This window comes from Loxodonta africana, chromosome 7, assembly GCF_030014295.1.
Source record: "Loxodonta africana isolate mLoxAfr1 chromosome 7, mLoxAfr1.hap2, whole genome shotgun sequence".
Classification (NCBI taxonomy): Eukaryota; Metazoa; Chordata; class Mammalia; order Proboscidea; family Elephantidae; genus Loxodonta; species Loxodonta africana.
Window position 1 is genome coordinate 87289102 of NC_087348.1, and position 22116 is coordinate 87311217.

General features: G+C 45.4%; 1 protein-coding gene across 2 annotated transcripts in view; it reads right to left on the reverse strand.

The window, feature by feature from the left end:
• Positions 1–343: 343 nt before the first annotated feature.
• Positions 344–22116, reverse strand: part of CLPB (ClpB family mitochondrial disaggregase) — a 174636-nt gene continuing 152863 nt past the window's right edge. For both annotated transcript variants that reach the window (XM_023538993.2, XM_010599603.3), the window contains 7 exons: positions 16739–16783; positions 16044–16205; positions 7850–8006; positions 6968–7041; positions 6687–6806; positions 6345–6449; positions 344–5895 (listed from right to left, as the gene is read on the reverse strand). In XM_023538993.2, coding sequence (XP_023394761.2) covers positions 5647–5895; positions 6345–6449; positions 6687–6806; positions 6968–7041; positions 7850–8006; positions 16044–16205; positions 16739–16783 — 912 coding nt within the window. In that variant the 3' untranslated portion in view covers positions 344–5646. The remainder of the gene's footprint in view (positions 5896–6344; positions 6450–6686; positions 6807–6967; positions 7042–7849; positions 8007–16043; positions 16206–16738; positions 16784–22116) is intronic.

The window sequence follows — 22116 nt, forward strand, 5'->3', positions numbered from 1 at the left end:
AACATAGTGGTGCATGTGATATTAGACTGATTTTGTCCAATTGAAAATGCTGTTGAGTTTAACTAGGTCTGCATTAGGTTACATATTAAGAATTGGCATTTTAATGATTTACTGGATTTTTGAATAAGGGACACATTAATATGGTTCGAAATTTAATAAAAGTATAAAAAGAAATATAGTGAGTATGTCTTCCATGGCTGTCCCCCAATCACCCAATTCCCCTCCCTTTCCAGAGGTATTTTATGCATATATAAGCAAATATATACACATATTTGTTGCAATTATGAATGGAATGCTTTTTCTTCTGTTTTAAGATGATTATTGCTAGAAGAGATAAAAACTATTGATTTGTATACATTTATCTTTTATTCAGTCACTTGCCACATTTTTAAACTAATGCTAACAGGTTTTTACAGTAGCCTCTTGGATATCCTAGACATCAGTAATATATCAGCAAAACAAGATAATTTATTATTTTCCAGTATTTAAATTGGTTATTTAGTTTTCTTGTCTAAATGCTTTCACCTGAACCTTCAAAGCAATGTTGAATAATAAAGGTGTTAGCAGGTATCCAATCTCCTTCAGATTTTAATTGAAATGACTTTAGGTTTACAATAAAAAATGATGTCTGCTACTGTTTTTGATGGGCTATCACATTCAAATAGTTTTTTTCTTGTTTTACTTACAGCTTGAATTTTATCAAATTGTACTTAAAGCTGCAAAATTTTATCAAATGCCCTTTCAGGATGTATTGATATAACATTTTTTTTCTTCCTTAAAAAAAAGTTTAATTTGAAATAATTTTAAACAAAAAAGTTGCAAAAATAATCCAAAGAATTCTTATGTACCCTTCATTCAAATTTCCTAAATGTTAACACTTTACTTTTGTTTTTTCATTTTCTGTGTATATATACGTAGCGTAAAATTTGCTGAAACATTTACAAATTGCCTTTACCTTTAAACTCTAAATACTGCAACATACATTTTCTGAAAGCAAGAATATTCTTAAATAATCACAGCATAGTTATCAAAATAAGAAAACTGACATTGATACTATTATGAAGTCTGTCAACATTCAAATAACCTTTAAGCCCTTCATGTGGTGGGTTGTACTAGTAGATTTCCTGATACTGTGCCTTGTATGGCTGAAATAAACTTTGTGTGATCTTGGTGTACAATTCAGCCTGATTTTATTGGGATAGTGAGAAATAAGACTAGGCTATGGCATTCTTTTTGGCACTTTATCAGGTTTGAATATTAATCTTACATTGGTTTTTAAAAATCAATTGGACAGCTTTCCATTTTTTCCCATGGTCTGAAATAGTTTATGCAGTAGTTAAAAGTTAGAACACATCTATTTCTTGCGGGGGTGGTGGCTACAGGGGTGTGTTCACTTTGTGGTATGTATTAAACTGTTTGTGATTTATGTACTTTTCCCTATGTATATTTCAATAAAAACTTGAACAGTCTTTTAAAATGATACATTTTTATTCATCTTCCCAATTTCTTCTTTAGTAAGCAAACTTTCTATTTGGCTAGCCAAACTTTCTATTTCTTGAGTCAGTGTTCACTAGAAAATTTGCTCTTTTCAAATTTGTTGCTATAGAGTTCTTAAAATTATTTCCAATTCTTCCATATATATGGTTATGCCTAATTTCTCATTTCTAATCTTGTATTTTTTGCTCCTTTTCCCTTTATCATGCTCAGGATATTTTATCTATTTTATTGGTGCTTTCACACAATCATCTCTTTATCCCTTTTGGTTTGTTTTTTCTTTTACTAACTCAAGCTTTTATCTTTATTGGATCCATTTTCTAATGGTTTAAATGTTACCATCACAATCTATACAATGACTACACACCTCTGAGTTTTTCTTTTTGTACAATAAAGGCATTGCATGTTCATTTCCAAGTCCAACCTCATTCATTCCATGATCCTCAATAAGGTATCTGGGTCTCATCTTGCCCCTTTGGGTCAAGGATCCAGTCCTGGAAGGTAGCCCCACTGCTTGGCTACAAGTGCATGCCAGATAAACATGTGCTGAGTGAATGAATGATACTGCTCTGTCCCAAGGCCCACTGTGAAGATCTGTGCTTGCTGCTGAGCCCACCCACCCATCAGTCCAAATATTTCTTAAGCAGCCATCATGTACTGGCACTGTGCCAGGTTCTATGAATAGAACAGTGAGCTGAACAGTTGGGTATCTGTCCTCTTGGAGCTTCCATTCTAGTTATGAAGACAGACATGGTACAAGTAATGGAAGTGAGTTGAGTATTGCCTATGGTGCTATGGAAGTACAACATATGGGCCCAACATCACCTGGGAGGTCTGGCAAGGAATCCCAGGAAGAATCGATACTTAAATTCCTCAGAATCTGAGGGTCTACCATGCCACCTACCCTCTCTTCTCAGGAAGGTGGCCACTGGGTTTTCCTGTAATAAAAGTTATCTGGTTTGGAGTTATATGCCTGCTGCTCCTGGCCATGGTTGACTGAACCAAGGGTCTGGCAGCCAGGCAGTTAAGAACTTTGTCCAGTAGGAATGTTCCATATAGGATGGTGACTGACTGACTGAATTAGAGGCTCTAAGGGAGGTCTCAACACCAAATGGAGATAAAGGAGAAGAAATGGAGATAGCAGGAGCAAAAGAAGTAGAGAAAGAATAGTAAAGTCATAAGTATGACAATCATGAACCCTCTGGTATTGGATTAGAACTGAAAGTATCAATATGAACTCATGGTTTTTAATAAATATACAGATGGATAGATATTCAATAACATTCAGATGTGTGTACATGTGTGTGTTAACGACATACATTTCCTAGCTGTGTCTGCTGAGAGGGCCTAGAAGCAATAACCCTAGTAACAATGAGTACATCTAGTGCCCAGATCTTAGTTTCTAAGTACCAATCTTAAATAAAAGGAACCAGGGGCTGCTTGGAGAAATGGGAATTACAAGGTGAGCGTGGAACATGTTGTGGTGCAGAAAGTAAAGAAGTGCTCAAAAGATGATGGGAGCAATGCTGAAAAGACAGGAGCCAACCTGAAAGAGTTCTCAAAGGCCAAATCTGGGATAATTTGAGCAACAAAATAAACTGTTTAGATTATAATCTATAGAATAACAAATATCCATGAGTCCATACTGATATGGATAAATTATTGAATAAATAAATGGGGTCTAATAACTCTTTCCGGGACTGTTGTTGTTGTCAGGTGCTGTTCAGTCAATTCTGACTCACAGCGACCCAATGTGACAGAGTAGAACTGCCCCACGGGGTTTCCTAAGCAGTAATCTTTATGGAAGCAGATAGCTAGGTCTTTCTCCCATGTAGCTGCTGGGTAGATTCGAACCACCAACCTTTCGGTTAGCAGCCGAGCACTTAACCATTGCACTATACTTAGACTATGAATTATTAAATATAGAAGGCATAAGGGAAACGGAAAATCATCATTAGGTAGATACAACATTAATACTTATTGTGAGCAAGAACCACTGATGGATGCTAACATCAGTGGACGAAATTCTAAGTAGAAGAGAGCTGCATAATTTCAAAGTATCTCCCCACAAGATTCTTACTACTTTCAAAGGACAAATAAGTAACATTATAGTGGAGAAACCTGGCACACACCACCTCAGCCATATGATCAAAGTAAACATTATCTCCTATATGAGGCATTGAGAAGGGCATATCACCTCTATGATAGTCTTGTCAAAAATGCATAGCCTTAATCTGATCATGTGAAATCATTAGATAAACCCAAATTGAGAGACACAGCTGGCCTGGACTCTTCAAAAGTACCATTCTCAAATTCATGAACTTACAAGTGTCAAGGTCATGAAAGGCAGAAGACTGAATGAAAACTCTCACAAACAAAGAGATGTAAGAAGCATGACAGCAAAATGCAATGTGGAATCCTGGGCTGGATCCTGGACCAGAAAAAGGGCATCATCAGTGGGAAAGCTGGCAACATTTGAATAAGGTCTGTAGATAGTAATACTGAATTAATGTTAATCTCCTGGTTCTGATAATGACAGTATGGCTATATGAGATGTTAACATTAAGGAAGTTGGGTGAAGGGTATACGGGAATACTCTACTATTTTTGCAACTTTCTCTAAGTCTAAAATTATTTCAAAACAAAAGTTAAAAAAAAGGGGAGACTCGTATATGGACATTGAGCTTCTTTAAGGGTGATGGAAAAATCTGGAAACAGTGGTGATGGGATGAACAACATGATGAACGTAATTAATGTTACTGAACTGTACATGTAAAAAATGCTGAAATGACAAATGTTCTGTTACATATATATTTACCACAATAAACAAAACAAAACTAAAACTAAACAGATTGGCAGTCATTGAGGTAGGGAGCAGCGGACGCAAATCCTTGAGGGGTTAGAAAGTGACTGCTGGGGCAACTGCTGGAGGCCATGCCCTGGACTGACTGCCTCATGCCCACCGTACTGTTATGATATACTCTCACTGCCCAAAGGTATTGGATTCCTGCCCCCATTTCTGCCTCTTGAAAGAGATTAGCTAACAACTAAAGGAGGTTCCAAGAAGGCCTTGCGCTAGGAGGGGAGATGGGTGGTCATCAGTAGTGGGTGCTGCAGATGGGGCCTGAGGATGCACCAGGCCTTGCTGTGCCCTGCTGGGCTGGGGGTGAAACATGGCTGGTCTGTGGAATGCCCTCAGGGGATAGTGTCCAGACCTTCTCCTTAGTGACAACATAAATAGTGCATGGGGTAGATGTTTATACCAGGCTAACCAGGGCTGAACAGCATTATAGACAGGGCTGGAGCAGATACCATGGCCATCTGGGTAGAGCCCAACCCCATGATCTTCTTCCCCTACAGCTTCCCAGTGTCAATGCTGTTAGTCCCCTAAGGAGGGCCCTGTAGAGCTGAGCTTGCTTGTTTGGGACTGCTGTCTAGTCTCAGAGTTGTGGGGGTGTGGTAATGAACCAGTCAGTCTCCCGTCCTAGAGATGTCCTATACTGGCCTAGTTCTAAGGCTAGAGAAACATGGTCTGGCCTAACCCCAGGACATGGGGCGGGGAGGGATAGTAGGTATGATATGGTGGTAGAAGGAGGGAAGGGCTCAATGGACCTCTTTTTCCTTGGAATTTTGGAGCATGGGAAAGAGCCATCTATGCCTGGGCCTCTCTACACTCCTTCCCCAGTCCTCATGGAGACATTATGAGGACTGAGCTGCATGAAGGCCAACAGAGGATAGGCAGGTCACAGCCTGGTTCCTGTCTTCTTCCAGTCATATCTATTTTTAGCTGCCATACTTCTGAGTTTCCTGGGTACATGATAAAGTTCCAGAGACCGTGGGACATGGGGATCATGCTGAAGGATAGAGTTGAGGGATTCCCCTGCCTGCCTTGAAGGCAGTGTAGGGGCAGCTCCTCTTCTAGAGCCTGGTTAGCAGATTATGGGCCCAAAACAAAGGGGCCAGAGTAGGTCAAGATTCTTGCTCAAGACTTTGGGGCTGAGGAGGGGTCTTCCAGGGGCTGTGAGGAGGTAAGCAGGCCTTAGGCTGGGTAGCGAGGAGAAAAAGGCATGAGGGGAAGATAGGTCAGTTGCCATGCCACAGCCAAGGGGCCTTTATTGGATGTTGAGGGCACGTGTAGGTGGGTAGGTAGATGCTAGAGTGTATAGCACACCTTCTCGGGGTGTAGTGGTGCCCGGATGTCCAGTTTGTGGGTCTTGCTGTCCTTATCAATGATCTCCAGCCGTAGCTTGGGTGGACGCTTCTCAGCCTGGGGTGAGGGCAGTTCGGGGCTCTTGAAAAGCTGTTTGTCTGAGTCCTCCACAGTGATACGCAGAGTACAGCCACCTGGCAGCAGGTCCTGCTCATAGGCTGCCGCCAGCTGGTTCACCACACGGCGCTCTACCTGCAGGTGGTGGTGAAGTGGTTGTCACTGCCCTGACCTGGGCAGTCTGGCCTGAGCTTGAGGCCAGGCTCTATTGCTTACTGCTGAACCCCCTTGGTTAAAAAACTTCTCTGAGCCTCCGTTTTCTCATCTGCAAAGTGGGGCCAACAACACCTAGCTTGCAGGGTTGTGCTGAAGACTCAATGATGTCAGTTTCTGAGGCTCCCATCCCAATCCCCCACTCCCAGAAGGGGGTTGTATTTGGTCACCCTCCAGGACAAAGGTTTTATTTGATCTTCTTGTGTTTTTGGTTCTAAAGGGACATCTGCTCTGGATGTACGCAATTCAAGCAGTCAAACTAGAGGGAGTCAGGCTGGGGGCCCAGGGGAGGGGTCAGAGGAATCCAGGGAGGGAGATGTGGAGGCACCTCAGTTCTCTTAGCCGTCTGTGCTCTGAGAGTTATGGCTCACCTCATGCTTGATTGAGCGGGCGCCGTAGTGCACGTTGTAGCCGTCGACCAACACGTCTGCCACCTCGCGGTCCCAGAGCAGTGTGATGTTGTGCCTCTGCTTGGCCTGAAACAGGTCAGATAGGAGCATGCCTACATGTGGCCCAGTCCTTTCCATCTCTCACCACTCTGGCCTGAGGCTGGAGCCTCTGAGAGACTGTGAGCCCCAGGGCCACTGCCCCACACCACAGTGCTCTACCTTGCGTAAGTGTATGCATGCGTTTGTGTGTGCTCCTAGCCATGTGTTCCCTGATTTCCCCTAGGCAAATGTCCTCACCCCCCCACAGGCAGACCCCATTCTTACTCTCTTTGCCCAGAAGTTCAGTTCCTTGTTGACTAGTTGGATGAGCTCCGAGTGGCAGAAGGGGAGGAAGTAGACGATTTCATTGATTCGTCCCAGAAATTCATCCCTTCGGAAGTGAGCCTGTAGGGCCAGGTTAGGGGTAGGCTGAGCTCAGTGACCCAGAAGGTGTAAGGGAAAATACTGAACCTCAGTGGGTTGGGGAGTGGGGCTTCTATATCTTTAGGATGGCAATGCCTCCTCCCTCCATAGCTCCAGAGGATGGACAAAGAAAGACCTCTTACCTTTAGGATAGGGCGAATCACATTCTCCTTGAAGTTCTTTGAGATGGTGATCTTGTCACTAATCTGGACATCCCCTGTGGAGATAGAATCATAATGTGCCCACTGCCCATACCTAGGAAGTTCTGAGGGTTGTGCCTACCCCTTGATCCTATCAATGAAAAGAGCCCTGGCCCTGCCCCTGACTCTGTGATCCTGTTCAAGACTTGGTTTCCTCACCTGAACAATAAAAGGATTGGACTGGGTACTTTCTGAGACCCTCTAGTTCTCATGTGCTATAACACCTGGGATTCCTTAGGGTGGGGGTTATATGACAGAGGGGAGAGGAGCGGGAAAAGTGCCAAGATCAAGACTTTAAGTTCCGACTTGGAGGGAGGGGACTGTAGCGTTCAATCTAAATAGAAAGGTGACAGACCCAGCCTGTTGCCCGACATGTTCCTTTTCAGCACTCTCTGGGGCTCACATATACAGGAATGTTCCCTGAGAGAAACAGGCTGTGTGTCCACCTCCATACAGTTTCTGATCTCCTGTCCCCTCACTGCACCAAAGCATCGCTATCCGGTAAGTGTGCATCTCTTTAGCCTCCAAGACCTTGGCTTTTTCCTGACCCCCTACCCTGGGGTGGTCCTGTCCATCCGTCTGTCTACAGCCCTCCTGACATCCAACAGACTTGGGGCTTTCTTGAGGAAGTGGAGGCACTGTTTTCTCTTGTCTTTCTCCCTCCACCATCTGGTATGGTGCCTGGTATCTGGTCAGTTCCAGCTAAAGACAAAGCTGCCTACTGGGACCCTCACCGAGGCCCAGGACCCCCATCCCTATCTCTCCCCCAGAAGATGGGCTAGTGGCCTGGTCACTTGCCCAGGCAGCCCAGGCCATGCGCCATACCAAGGTTCTCGGCAATACGGTTATGGCTCAGCTCCAAAGCTTCCTGCCTCAGCTGCAGCGCATGCTGTGCAATTTCGTCACTGGCCACGTTTGAGGTCATGATGAAGATAGCATCCTTGCAGTCAATGGTCTTCCCTTTTCCATCTGTCAGCCGGCCCTGGCAAGGAACAGTGACTGTTCAGTGACAGCTACGAGCACTTTCCGTATGTACCTCCTTCCGGAGGCCTCCCCAGAACCCTGTGTGCCTCCCCACCTGGCAGAGCTGGCTGCTCCCTTCCCTGGGTTCTCTGAGCACCCTATTCGCACCTTGCTGCAGTGCATGCTGCCTTGGATGTAATTGCTCTCCCTACTGAGAGTGCCTCTAGGTGAGACTGCACCTACTGTCTGGCATCTCTCAGGCCGCCAAATTATCCCTGGTACCCAGGAGTCAGTCTGTGTATCCATCCATCCATCCAGCCACTCTCTTGGAGGCCCACTCTGGGTCATGCTCTGTGCTGGGGCACTGGGGATTCACTGAACCTTCCACATCCTCCCAGTATAGAGAAGTGCCCTAGGATCTGGCACAGCGTCAATACCTGGAGACTCACAACCATCCTTAGCGGCAGGTATAATTACGATCCCTACAAAGAAACTATGGCTCAGAGAGGTTAAGTAACTTGTTCAACATCTCATAGCTAGAAAATAGAGGAGCTGAGACTTCAACTACCTGACTCCAAATTCTGTGTCCCTCCCTCTGCACCAGACAGTCAGATCCAGTGAATAGTAATGACAATTTAACATTTCAAATGTTATGATAAAGGGACGCTCTGGTTGGGAAGCCCAGGTCGCTGTAGGAGTTCAGAGGAGGCTATTTTACAGGACTACTGTCAGGACTAGATGTGGTCCTATTGGTGAAAGATCCTTACTTAACTTTGCAATGCACATGCTTAGAACTATTATGACTGTAGCAGGGACTTTATATTTGTCAGATCAAAATGAACAGAATGAGTTGAAACAGGTATAATTCCTACTATCTTTGGAGCCATCCTGTGGCCTGACAGAGAAGGGTGGAAAGTAACACTCCTCTTTTAACCAACTTGGGAAGTTTCCCTGGAATCTTTCTAGAAGTGACACAGCAAGATTTCGGCTTGCTTACTTTGGACACGTCATCCCTAGAAAAGGACATCATGTTTAGTAGAGGGTCAGGAGAAATGAGGGAAACCTTCAATGAGATGAACTGATACAATAGCCACAATAATGGGCTCAAACACATCAATGATCATGAAGGTGGCACACGACTGGGCAATATATAGTTCTGTTATACATACGGTTGCCATGCTGACTCGACAGCAACCCATAACGAGAAGTGACATAGAAGAAAGTATATGGAAGGTAGACGCACCAGGGAAAGAGAAAAGGAGCAAATAGCTGAGAGAAGAGACAGAGGAATTATAAAAGTATAGCAGTTCAGGGGCCTAGAGCTACACCCACTCAGCAAACCTCAGGGTATCACCGTACAACACCACTTTCTTCACAGGCATTCATGACAAAAGCAACGCTGGAGACTCACTGAGACAAACTGATGTAGTAACAACAGCGAACATTGATAGGGCACTTTCATTTATAGGAGCTCTGCTTAGTCTTTTCCATGAACTAGTTCACTTCCGTCCACTAGAATGTAGCTCTACAAGGGTAGAGGCTTGGTCTTGTTCGTCACGTGCCCTAGAATCTGGCAGAGTAAGTATTCAATACCTGCTGGCCAAATGCCTGAAGACTCACAAACACCCATAGAGGTAGGTGTAATTATGATCCCTACAAAGAAACTGAGGCTCAGAGAGTTAAGTAACTTGTTCAAGGACTCAGAGCTAGAAAACTTAAGAGCTGAGACTTGAACTGCCTGACTCTAGATCCCATGCCCCTCCCTCTGCACCAGGCTACAGAGCTCGCATACCCAGACAGTGCTGGGTAAATGAAGCTTCATGCAAATTCCTTCTCTAAATATATTTTTTTCTCAAATTCAGTTTGCATTCTTTGATTCTCAGAGAGAGAAGCAACCAGGACAGGTACTAAGGAGAAGACCTGCCTGGATTCCTCTGGGTTGCAGACAAAGCAGAGCTTCTGCAAGCCAGAAAATATGCCTCTGGGAATAGGTGACTGACACGCACAGATTACCCAATAAGCAAAGTACTCATGGGCTTACTTGAGCTTACGTACTAATCTGTAGTGTATAATTTCAAAGATGTGGTAAAACTCATGTGAAATTGTGCACTATAGATTAGTAAGTAAACATAATTAAGTCCGTGCATACCTTGCTTACTGTTTAATCCACCCTCGACAGTGATCTCGGCCTGCTGGCTCCTGCCTGCTGCCAGGGATGCCAAACCCTGCCCCAGCTTTAGTCAGGAACCAATCCTCATCAAACCTTGCCCTTTCCCCATTGGGGTGGGTCTGACTTAAGGTCAGCCTTCGCTTCTCAAGCCAAGGTAAGGGCAAACTGAGTCTGCCTCTTACGAGGCAAAAAGGGAAGGAATGTGCAGTAACTGAGCACCTACTGTGTGCTAGGCATGGTGCCAGGTGCTCTGCAACCTGGCTTTACACTGACCCTTAGCACTGGTCTGAGAAAGTGTTAGTGTCAAAGAGGCCTCGTGATCTAGGTTCTGGGGCTGGTCACCCTCGCATCCTACTTGGGGGGGATGAGAGGAAGGCGAGGGTGCGAGTGAAGGTACTGGGGCTTTCACCTTCAGCTTTCCACTCGCACCCCCTGCTTCTGAGTTAGACCGAAGCAGAGCCCTGAGGCCAAGCCTAGCTTGGGGGGCAGTCTGCGTGCATGTGTGATGTGTCTGAGCAGAAGCATTTGATAATGCGTGTCTCCCACGCTCGTCTCGGTAGAGGTCACCCCTGAAGACTGAGTTCACACACTGCTGTCCTGGCCAGAGCAATAACCCAGCAACAATTTCATTCCACGTGATCAAAGCTCTGCTCATAGCTGGGCCTGAGGACGGGTCCCAGGTGAGTAGGGGGAGCAGGTGCAGTGTATGAGTGACCTCAAGGGTGACGTTCACAGTGTTCATGTCTCCTTCTTCTCAGTCTCCTTGGCAATAAACATACGTCCCAAAGAGGGAACTGTTACTGTCCCCACCTCACACCTCCTGGCTGGGCTCGGGATGCTCATGCACGGTTACGGGGGCTGCTTTCCCATGGTCTCATGTGAATCCTTGAAGGGAGCAGGAGGGTGGGCTCCTCTTCCGGGGGAGGGAACAGTCTCTTCCTGGGACTCCTGTCCTGTGCTATAGACGCTGGGGTCACTTGGGAGATGGCCTGCATTAGTCCTGCTTGGCTTTTCAGTAAAAGCATTCGGGTTCCTGCTTTTCCAGGCCTAGGCTTGGGGGAACTGAGCTGTGGCACGGACGGAGGGCTTCTGCCCCCGGCTAACTGCCCGAGATCTGCTAATCCTCAGGCATCTGTCTTTAGGGAGCCTTCCCTCATACCCCCAGACTGGACTGGGTGCCCGCACAACTCCCTGCACTTGCTGCTTATCCCTAGTCTAGCGCTTACCAATAACCCAAACTGCTTTTAAGGTGCCTGTCTCCCTTGCTAACTGCTGAGTGCTGAGGCAGGGCCTACGTCTCGTTTGTCCGTGTCCCCGTGCCCCACACAGTGCCTCGAGAATAAACAAACCACATTCTCTTGGTTGTCCTCATACTTCTCTAGTGACTCCTTCTTTGACTCTTTCCTGATAGGTTCAAGACTCCTTCTTAGCCCTCTCCTCTTCTTTTCACACTCTGTATACTCTCCCCAGGTAAAAAATCTCATCCATTCCAGTGGCTTCTGTAACTCTCTGTGCTGAATGCGTTCTGAACCTCTATTTCCAATCCAGGCCTTTTGACCTCTTGGACATGTCCACCTGGCTGTCCTACAGGTATCTCACTTTCAACAATTCCAAAACTCAGCTTATCACTTCCCTTGCTGATCTGTTGTTCATCCTCCTGTTTCCCTGCCTCGGCTAATGGCAGCAGCAGACGCTCCATTATCGAGGCTAGAAATCTAGCCACCAGCCATCTTGCCCCCCCCTCCCCACTACATTCACTCACCCCTGCACAGTCAACCTTCTAATCATTCTCTCCATTCCCATTACCCCTGCTTTAGAACAATCCTCCTCATCTCTAGCTTGGCCTATTCACTAGCCTCCTTGCTAGTCTCCCTCTCCCCTCCAGTCCATTCTCTACACGTCTGACCACAGGATCTTTGTAAAATGCAAATCTGACTATGTTTCTTTATTGCTTAAGGTCTTTCAATGGCTCCTCACTTTCTGATGGATAAACCCATAGTCCTTTGCCTGGTGTTTTAATTGGCCCTTTTCTAACTTATCTGCCTCATCTCCACCACTCCATTCTCATTTTTTCTTTTCAGTCAAGCCATACTGAACAGCCATAGCCTCCTGAATGCACCAGGCTATTTCATGCCCCTGTGTTTTTGCGTATTAGGTTTCTACTGCCAACCCTTCTCCACTCTGTTCAATTGGCAAACGCTTATTCTTTCTTTGGGGATTTGTGGAATTATTGTTGACTTACGTTAATTAATGTAGCATTTCCCCTGAGTTCATGGGCTCTGGGAATTGTTAGAGTGAATAAGATAAGGTCCCTGCCCTTGAGGAGTGCATATGCATAAATATGGCTAAGTAAACTCAGGTGCTACCATCCTTCTGTTAGTTTGTCACACTGTGGTGGCTTGCATGCTGCTATGATGCTGGAAGCTATGCCACTGATATTTCAAACGCCAGCATGGTGGACAGGTTTCAGTGAAACTTCCGGACTAAGACTAGGAAGAAAGGCCTGGTGATCTACTTCCAAAAATCAGCTACTGAAAATTCTGTGGATCACAACAGAATATTGTTTGATACAGTGCTGGAAGATGAGCCTTCCAGGTTGGAAGGCATTCAAAACACAGAGTGGCCACGACAATGGACTTGAGCATACCAACGATTGTGAAAAGATGGTGCAGGAAGGGCAGTGTTTCATTCTGTTGTACAAGAGGTTGCAATGAGTTGGAGCTTACTTGAGGACAACCACCACCAGCAGCAACAAACTTGGATGGCAGCTTTGGTCAGTGGAACCAAAAGGATAAACATCAGAAACTGTAGTAGGTTGGTTGAGGCTATAGGAAGGAATCATTATCAATTCCTCAGAAGGCAGCCTGTGCGTCTGGGGTTTTAAATGCTAGCAAGCAGCCATCTAAGATGCATTGACTGGTCTCAACCCACATGGAGCAAAGGAGAATGAAGAACACCAAAGATACAAGGTAATTATGAGCCCAAGAGACAGAAAGGGCCACATAAATCAGAGACTACATCAGCTTGAGACCAGAAGAACTAGATGGTGCCCAGCTACAACCAATGACTGCAATAACAGGAAATGCAAAAGAGAATCCCTGGAAGAGCAGGAGAACAGTGGGATGCAGAGCTCAAATTCTCATAAAAAGACCAGGCTTAATGATCTGACTGAGACTAGAAGGACCCCGCAGGTCATGGTCCCCAGACCTTCTGTTAGCCCAACTCTTCAGACAGGGATTGGACTTGTCTATAAGATAGAAAATGATACTGGTGAGGAGTGAGCCTCTTGGATCAAGTAGACAAATGAGACTATGTGGGCAGCTCCTGTCTGAAGGGGAAATGTGAAGGCCAAGGGGGACAGAAGCTGGCCGAATGGACACGGAAATACAAGGTGGAGAGAAGGGGTGTGCTGTCTCCTTAGGGGGAGAGCAACTAGGAGTATATAGCAAGGTATATACAAGTTTTTGTATGAGAGAGTGACTTGATTTTTAAACTTTCACTTAGAGCACCAAAAAAAAAAAAAAAAAAAAAAGCCTGTGGAGTGAGAGTAGCAAGAAAGGGGTGGAGGGCTTACATGTTGACGCTGTAAGCTTCTTCCAGGTGGGGCTCGTTGTATTTCAGCCAGTGGTTGCTTTCTCTCTTTCTGGGCCAACGATGCCATCAGAGGCACCTCTCCAGGGATGTCAGATATCAGCTTCTGTGCCCACTCTCTCTGAGCTGGGCTCTCTATGTGTCAACTTGGCTAGGCTACGGTGCCCAGTTGTTTGGTCAAACACTAGTCTAGATGTTGCTGTGAAGGTATTTGTTGATGTGATTGATGTGATTAACATTTACAGTCGGTTGGCTCACTAAAGGAGATTACTCTGTGTCCCTAATGTGGTAGGTGTCATCCAATCAGTTGAAGGCTTTAAGAGGAAAATCTGAGGTTTCTCAGAGAAGGAATTCTGTCTGCCTTAAGACTCTAATATAGAAATCCTACCTGAATTTCCAGCCTGTCACCTGACCTACAGATTTTGGACTTGCCAGCCTCCACAATCCCATGAGTCAATTCCTTAAAATCAATCAATCTCTCTCTTTCTCTCTATTGGTTCTGTTTCTGTGAAGAACCCTAATATACTTCCTTTGAGTGCTTCACTGCAGATCAGTCCCTCTCTTAGCCCTAGCTGCGTGGAAGTTATTTAAACAGTGTTAGGAGTGCAGGCTCCGGAACTGGACTGCTCGGGTTCAAATTCTAGATTCCCCCTTTCCAGCTATGTAACCATGGGCAAATACCTTTGCCTCAGTTTCTACATCCTTTAAATGAAGCAGTAATGTCTGTCTTCATGGAGCTATTGGGAGGATTAAATGAGTCAATACATATAAATTTCCTAGAACAGTACCTGGTACATAAAGTGCAAAATGTCAGCTATGATTATGACCCCTTTCCACCCTTCTAATAGGCTAGGAGCTCCGAGAGGGTAGATTTGGGTCTAGTCCACAGCTTTGTAGCTGAATTCCATCAAGAGGCTGGAACCGTGAAGGAGTTCTCTGAGAACATGTGTGAATAACTGAATATGTGACCTCTGAAAGACTGGTCTCTCATTCCTGGATGGAAGGTCCAGGGGAAACAGTGGAGGGGCCAGGAAGACGGCAAGAAAACCGGGGCAGGAGCAAGGATGCTGGACCAGGCAGGGAAGACTGGGGGTGGCTGGTGGGCAGAAACAGGTCTGGGTCCTCCTAGCTTGGTAGCTGGTGTGTTATTTGGTACCAGGGGAGTCCTTTCTTGTGGTTCATCTTGAGCACCTGTGACATGGGAAGCAAAACCCCTTTCCATCTTCTCAGGGCTGGAGAGGACTAAGTAGAAAGGTGGGCAAGACTCTATCTGGACAGGTGCTGGCTAAAATAGCCCCTGCACTGGGGTGGGGGTGGGGAAGTCATGCCCTTGGCTCCTCCCATCCTTTTGGCAGAGCTAGGTCCCTGGAAGAAGGTGAAGGTCATCCTCTCCTATGGTCAGAAGTACTCCCTCCCCTGGACAAGACAAGGAGTGGTACAGAGGGGGAGAACTGGGATTCTGGCACCAGGTATGCCTGCGGTTGAATCCTGGTTCCTTCACACAGTAGCTCTGTGGCCTTGGCCAAGGCATTTCTAATCTCTCTGAACCTCAATTTCTTCATTTGTAAAAAATGAGATAATTTGTACCTTGCCTGGCTATTGTGAGGGTTAGTGGTAGTGTCTGTAAAAGTCTTCAGCACAAGCCTAGCACATACTATGTACTGAATAAAAGGGAGTTCTTTTCCCCATACAGAGCTCACCCCTTCCAGTGGGGGGTACTGCCCAGCTTGTGAAGAGCCGGGGGCTCATCAGAAGAAAAGGGCTCCATGTGCCAGAGTATCATCTCATCATCACCATCATCATCAACAGCAGCAGCAGCAGCAACATTAGGATTTTAAGGAACTAGCAGAGAGAATGCTTGACACACAGGAAGGATCAGGAGCTATCTGAGCCAGAAGGGTCCTTGGACCTTATCTGGTCTGGCATCCTTGTTTGTCACACGAGTTCTCTGATGCCTAGACACAGGCAGTGATTTGCCAAGGCCACAAAGCCAGTCAGGAGCAGAGTGGGAACTAACAATTCAGGTCTCTTTCTTTCTCCTGGCACCTCTGTCACATCTGCCAGGAAATTTCAACTCTTTGGCAGTGCTGATCTTCTCTTGAGTGCCCGGCCTAGGTCCTGGTCTAGAGAGGGGGCTAAGCCACATCTACTGAACGAATGAACACATATATGTGGGAGTAGTTAAGGTGAAGATCGGATGGGCCTCTGGGCTCTTGGTTCCTGCTGGTCCTAGCCCCCCACGTCTCTAGGAGTTCTCCCACCCCATCACGGCCCTAGCTCCAAGTTAACTTTCACCTCATCAAACAGCTGCAGCATGATGGTGAGCACATCTGGATGGGCCTTGTCCACCTCATCAAAGAGCACCACAGCATTGGGGCACTGCTTCAGCTTCTTGGTCAGTTGGCCACCCTCCTCATGGCCGATGTAGCCTGGTGGGGACCCGATAAACTTGGCTACCTGGCGGAAGGAAGGAAACAGGCTAGAAAGGCCTTTCTAGGCTTTTAGTTTCCAACATCGGGTGAGCATGGGATGATGGCTTTATACACTGTTAAGAGTGCCTTTCTCAACAAGGATAGTTGGCTGTCTCTCTCCTGGTATGCCAGGGATTTTGCCCTGATGGGAGGACAGACAGATCTTCTGTTTATTCCTTAGAACAAATTCTATGCAAAACAATCTGTAGTCCTGACGCACATATATGCCACCACAGGACAAATCCTAAAACTGCTGGAATTATCGAGGCATAAAGGCCCAAATGGAACAGTGGTAGCAGATTAGTTAAGAGCTTGGCTTGCCAATCCAAAGGTTGGCAGTTCAAATCCACCAGCCACTCCTTGAAAACCGTTTGGGGCAGTTCTATTCTATCCCATAGGGTCACTATAAGTTGAAACCAACTCTCCGGCAAGTCACATTAAAAGATCAAGGCGGAGTCATGCTGACAGGCCCTCCAAACCATGCTTTACTAAGGCATTTCTCACAGGACTCTCACTCACCTCATGTCGCTCCTGGAACTCAGACATGTCCAGCCTGATGAAGCCCTGTGTGGAAACAAGCAGGCACTGAGTCCACTTGGAGGCAGGAAGGTAGAGGGAAGGGTTAAGGAGGAGAGCATCTTAAATACCCCACTAGGTTTTCAAACCCCGCCAATGCAAGATCTTCTATCTCATTCTCATGACATACTTTTTCTGGCTCCTTGCCTCCTTCTCTGTCCACTCACCCCTCTTACATGATTCCCTCATTCCCTACCTTACTAAACTCAACTAACGTCCCTGCCCTTCTAAATCTGGCTCAGAATGACTCGTCTTTCAGGGAGGTTTCCCTTCCTCTTTTCCTCCCACATTTCCTGAGGGCATCGGACCTACAACAGTGAACTGGTCTTGATCTCTGTCCTTGAGGAGCACCCCATCGAGTAGGGCAGGCAGAGACAGACCAAGTCAATCATAATCAGCCTGAGGCATGATGAGATGGAGGGAGCAACAAATGTCCTGAGCGCCCCAAAGTGCCCCTCGACTTTGCAAGTCTGTGTGGGCACAAGTCCCTTTGTTTTAGTTTAATTTTTTGTTTTTTTAAAAACTAATGCATCTTTTAATTTTTTTTATATTTCTTCATTTTGTTAAAAAGAAAATCCAGAAGTAGTTTGTAGCAGATCATTCTCCCCCTTGCATGTGGTGGGTGATTTCCAGGGAAGTAGCCACCTCAGGTAGGATCAGACCATGATTACCCCCAGGGAATCTGGAGTGTCCGATTTGGAGAGGTAACATGGGTAGCATATCTCTCTACCCAGATCAGGGCTCCCCAGGCCTCTGCTCCTCTCCTAAATGGCCCATGCTTCCACACAAGAGAGAGCATTCACTGAATACTGTTTCTCCTGAGGGCTGGGGATGACAGAGCACGAAGATCCCAAGAGGGAAGTAGTTGTGTCTGAAATCCAAGGCCATCTTCTAGCTCAGCCATTGGTCAGAAATTCACTTAGTGATGCACTTCTAGTTCTTTCTCTGTCTCCTGTCACTCTGCACCTGAGGTATAAAAAACCCACTGCCGTTGAGTCGATTCTGACACATAGCGAACCTATACAGCAGAGTACAACTGCCCCATTGAGTTTCTGAGGAGTGCCTGGTGGATTCGAACTGCCGACCTGTTGGTTAGCAGCTTAACCACTACGCCACCAGGGTTTCTACCTGAGGTATAGGGTGGTGGAAAGAACCTGGGCTGGAAGGCTCAGCCTCCAGTCCCAGTTATGCAGTCTGTGTGGCCTTGGGCATACTGCCTCCCCTTCGTGAGCTGTAGTTTCTTCTCGTGTAACTCAACGCCTTCGGCTCCTCTCTCTGCCTCACCAGGGGTCTGTGGAGAGAACCTGGCCCAAGAGTGGGGAAAAGGCTTGGAGAAGTTATTAAGGCCAAGTAAGGGAGATCACTGCTATCAGAGCATGTGGGGCATGAGCAAGTAAGCATTGCCAGAGGGTCCCAGGCACTCGGTCAAGAGAAACACAGGCTTCAGGAAGGGTGGAAGGATGGACACCAGGAAGCTGGGAGTGCTGTCCAGAGAGAGCAAAGGGCTGGAAGCCACAAGACAGGTATCTAGTTAATAATAACTGACAGTTGCTGGTGCTTACTATGTGCTTGGCTATGTTCTAAGCAAGCTATAAAGGGCTTAGAACATGTTCAAGTCTGTAAGGTAAGTACTATTATCATCCCCACTTTACAGATGAGAAAACTGAGTCATAGGTTAAAGTAACTTGCCCAAGGTCACACAAGTTTGGCCATCTGGCTCCAAGTCTGCGCGCTTTGCCGTTATGTTCTACTACCTCATATTTTCCTCTCTGCCAATCAGTTGGGCTCTCAGCAGTCTTCATTTGAAGGGTTCTGAGCTTTGTGTCCAGATGCCAATCAATGCACCAGGATACAGGGAATAGACTCAAGCGCTTACTTATGTTAAGGAACCTGGGTTTTCATCCCAGTTCTTCTACTGATTTGCTATTTAATTTTAGATAAGTCTCTGGGCCTGATTTTCTTGACCGGGATGATTCTGCTTTCACGTTATCTTTGCTTCGTGTTATCTACGAAGTAATAATAATAGTGATATTCAACATGCATTGGTTGCTTACTATGTGCCAAGAATAATGTTTATCACTTTATATCATTATTTAACTTTCATAATAATCCGATGATAGGTACCATTACTGAACTCATTGTACAGATGAGAAAACTAGTGTAAATACTCTGGCCAACTCCACCTAATAGGGTAGAGTTGGGATTTGAACCCAGGCAGCTGAACTCAGATCCTTGCCCTTTTTTTTTTGTAGATTCTTTTTTTTTTTTATTGTGTTTATATGAAGGTTTACAGAGCAAATTCATTTCTCATTAAACAATTAATACACATATTGTTTTGTGACATTGGTTACCAATCTCACGTGTCAACACTCTCCCCTTCTTGACCTTGGGTTTCCAATTTCCATTCGTCCAGCTTTCCTGTCCCCTCCTGTCTTCTCATCCTTGACCCTGGGCTCTGATGTGCCTGTTTAGTCTCCTATACATGGTTGAGTTACACGTATTATCGTTTTTTTTTTTTTTAATTTTTATTGTGCTTTAAGTGAAAGTTTACAAATCAAAGTCAGTCTCTCATACAAAAATTTATATACACCTTGCTATATACTCCTAGTTGCTCTCCCCCTAATAAGACAGTACACCCCTTCCCTCCACTCTCTATTTTCATGTCTATTTGGCCAGCTTCTGACCCCTGTGCCCTCTCATCTCCCCTCTAGACAGGAGCTGACCATGTAGTCTCATGTGTCTATTTGTCAGATCCTTGCTTTTAATCCCTATATCATATAGTCACTAAAATGGCAAGTTTTTTGGGCTCTACCACCCTATCTCATGGTGGGATCACAGAACATCGTTAAGGTTCTTTCTCAAGGACTATTAACTCTAGTTGCTCAATTTGGGAGAAATCGTACAGAGGCCTAATGAGAGAAAAAAAATAAGCTCATAGATCTGATAATTTATAAAAATGTACAAATAATGCCTTGTAAGACAGAAATGTCTGAAGGTATTAGCGTCTCCTTACAAATAAGAAAACTATCAGAGAGCGAGAACTAGAATTCAAGTTACCAGACTCCTGGCCAGTGCTCTGTTCATCTCATCAGCCAACTTGGGAGAAAAATGCAAGGGAACTCCTGTTTGGGAAGAGCCTATTTTATACTGGGCCCTGCATGTGGCACTTTCCATATACTACCTTGGGCTCTGGAGGCATCAGGTACACTGGTTAGACATGTTATGGTCCAGGGACTCTCTTGAATTTTGAAGGCAGGTCTCAAACATGCCTGCCACGTGGCCAGAAAATATCTACGATAAGTACAAATTCTGTAATGGGCTGGCCCACAGGGCTGGTACAGGTTGTTGTTATTTGTGGTTGAGTTGATTTCAACATGTAGTGACCCCACACGTATTACAGATTAGAACTGCTACATAGAGTCTTCTTGGCTGTAATCTTTTTTGTTCATTATTGTACTTTAGTTGAAGGTTTACCGAACAAACTAGCTTCTCATCAAACAGTTAGTACACATATTGTTTTGTGACATCGGTTACCAAACCCATGATATGTCAACACTCTCATCTTCTCGACCCTGGGTTCTCTATTGTCAGCTTTCCTGTCCCCTCTTGCTTTCTAGTCCTGGCCCCTGGGCTGGGTGCTCCTTTAGTCTCATTTTGTTTTATGTGCCTGTCTAATCTTCGGCTGAAGGGTGAACCTCAGGAGTGACTTCATTACTGAGCTTCAAAGGGTGTCTGGGGCCATACTCTCGGGGTTTCTCTAGTCTCTGTCAGATCAGTAAGTCTGTTTTTTTCTTTCTTTTTGTGAGTTAGAATTTTGTTCTACATTTTTCTCCAGCTCTGTCCGGAGCCCTCTATTGTGATCCCTGTCAGACAAGCAGTCAGTGGTGGTATCCAGCACCATCTAGTTGTACTGGACCTAGTCTGGTGGAGGCTGTAGTACTTGTGGTCTATCAGTCATTTGGACTAATCTTTTCCTTGTGCCTTTGGTTTTCTTCATTCTCCCTTGCTCCAGCTGGGGTGAGACCAGTGGAGTATCTTAGATGGTCGCTCACAAGCTTTAACACCCCAGATGCTTTGGCTGTAATCTTCATGGAAGCAGACTGCCAGGTCTTTTCTTCTACAGACCGCTGGGCGGGTTCAAACAGCCAACTTTTAGGTTAGCAGTTGAGTACAAACCATTTGCGCCACCTAGGGACCTTTGGTACAGGTAGGAGTTTTATGTAAGTACCAAAACCAAAAAACCCAATGCCGTCAAGTCGATTCCGACTCACAGCGACCCTATAGGACAGAATAGAAATATAAGTACCAGCTGTGATTTAAAAACAAAATACATGGGTAGTTATATTGGGCTTCTCGTGCCTATCACCTCCCTATGTGAAATGGGGACAAACTGACAAGTTTATGGTCTTGCTTCCTAGAGGAGCTGAGAACAATGGTATTGAGATAGGAATTGGGAGACTGGCTTTTGATTTTACTTCTTCATCTAACAAGTAACCTTGGATGAGCCCCTTAAGTAGGGCTTTAGTTTTCTTATCTGAAAAGTGGGTCTCATTTAGCATTCTTCCTCATAGGATCAAATAAGATAATAGATGGGGTACTGCTGTGAACAGTACAAAATGATGAAGAGATGTGAGACAAGGGAATAGGCACTTAGTGAGTGCTAGAGCCTGAGCTAGTTGTAATTCATGTTATCTTACTTGATGCTCATGACGACCTTAGACACAGGATCTGATAGCTTCACTTGGAGGCAAGAAAGCTGAGACTCTGAGAGGTAAAGTAACCTGTTGAGGGTCAGTTAAAAGTAGACTGGAACTTGGCTGGCTCCAAAGCTCTGATTACTCCACTCCACTGTCTTCAAGGAGTGATGGGGTTACTTCCTTCTGAAGCATGTATTGAAGGACTCCATCATCATGTCTTAGGACACCCTGCTTTGGTATGTATCTTCCTTCCTTTAGATGCTCCAGCTAAAAAAATCACTGGCATCATCAGTCTTTCAACAAACCCCTTCCCCTTTCTACACTAGCAGGTCAGCAGATACTTTCATTCTACTTCCACTGTGTATGAAGACATATTAAGACAGCTTGGATAAGGAGATTATAATTTGTAATTAAATATTAACCTTTCTGACAGTATTAAAATTAAACCACCCAGAATTCTTCATCCCTAATCAGGTGGTTCCTGCCCGTAACTGCATCTTCCCTAATAGTCTTGCTAGTTTATGGTCCTTTCCAGAGTGCTAATTGTTTCAATCGCTGCCAACGTGATGAATTGTCCTTAAAAATGCTACTTTGGTTGATGCATATTAGTAAGTCATGTGCAGT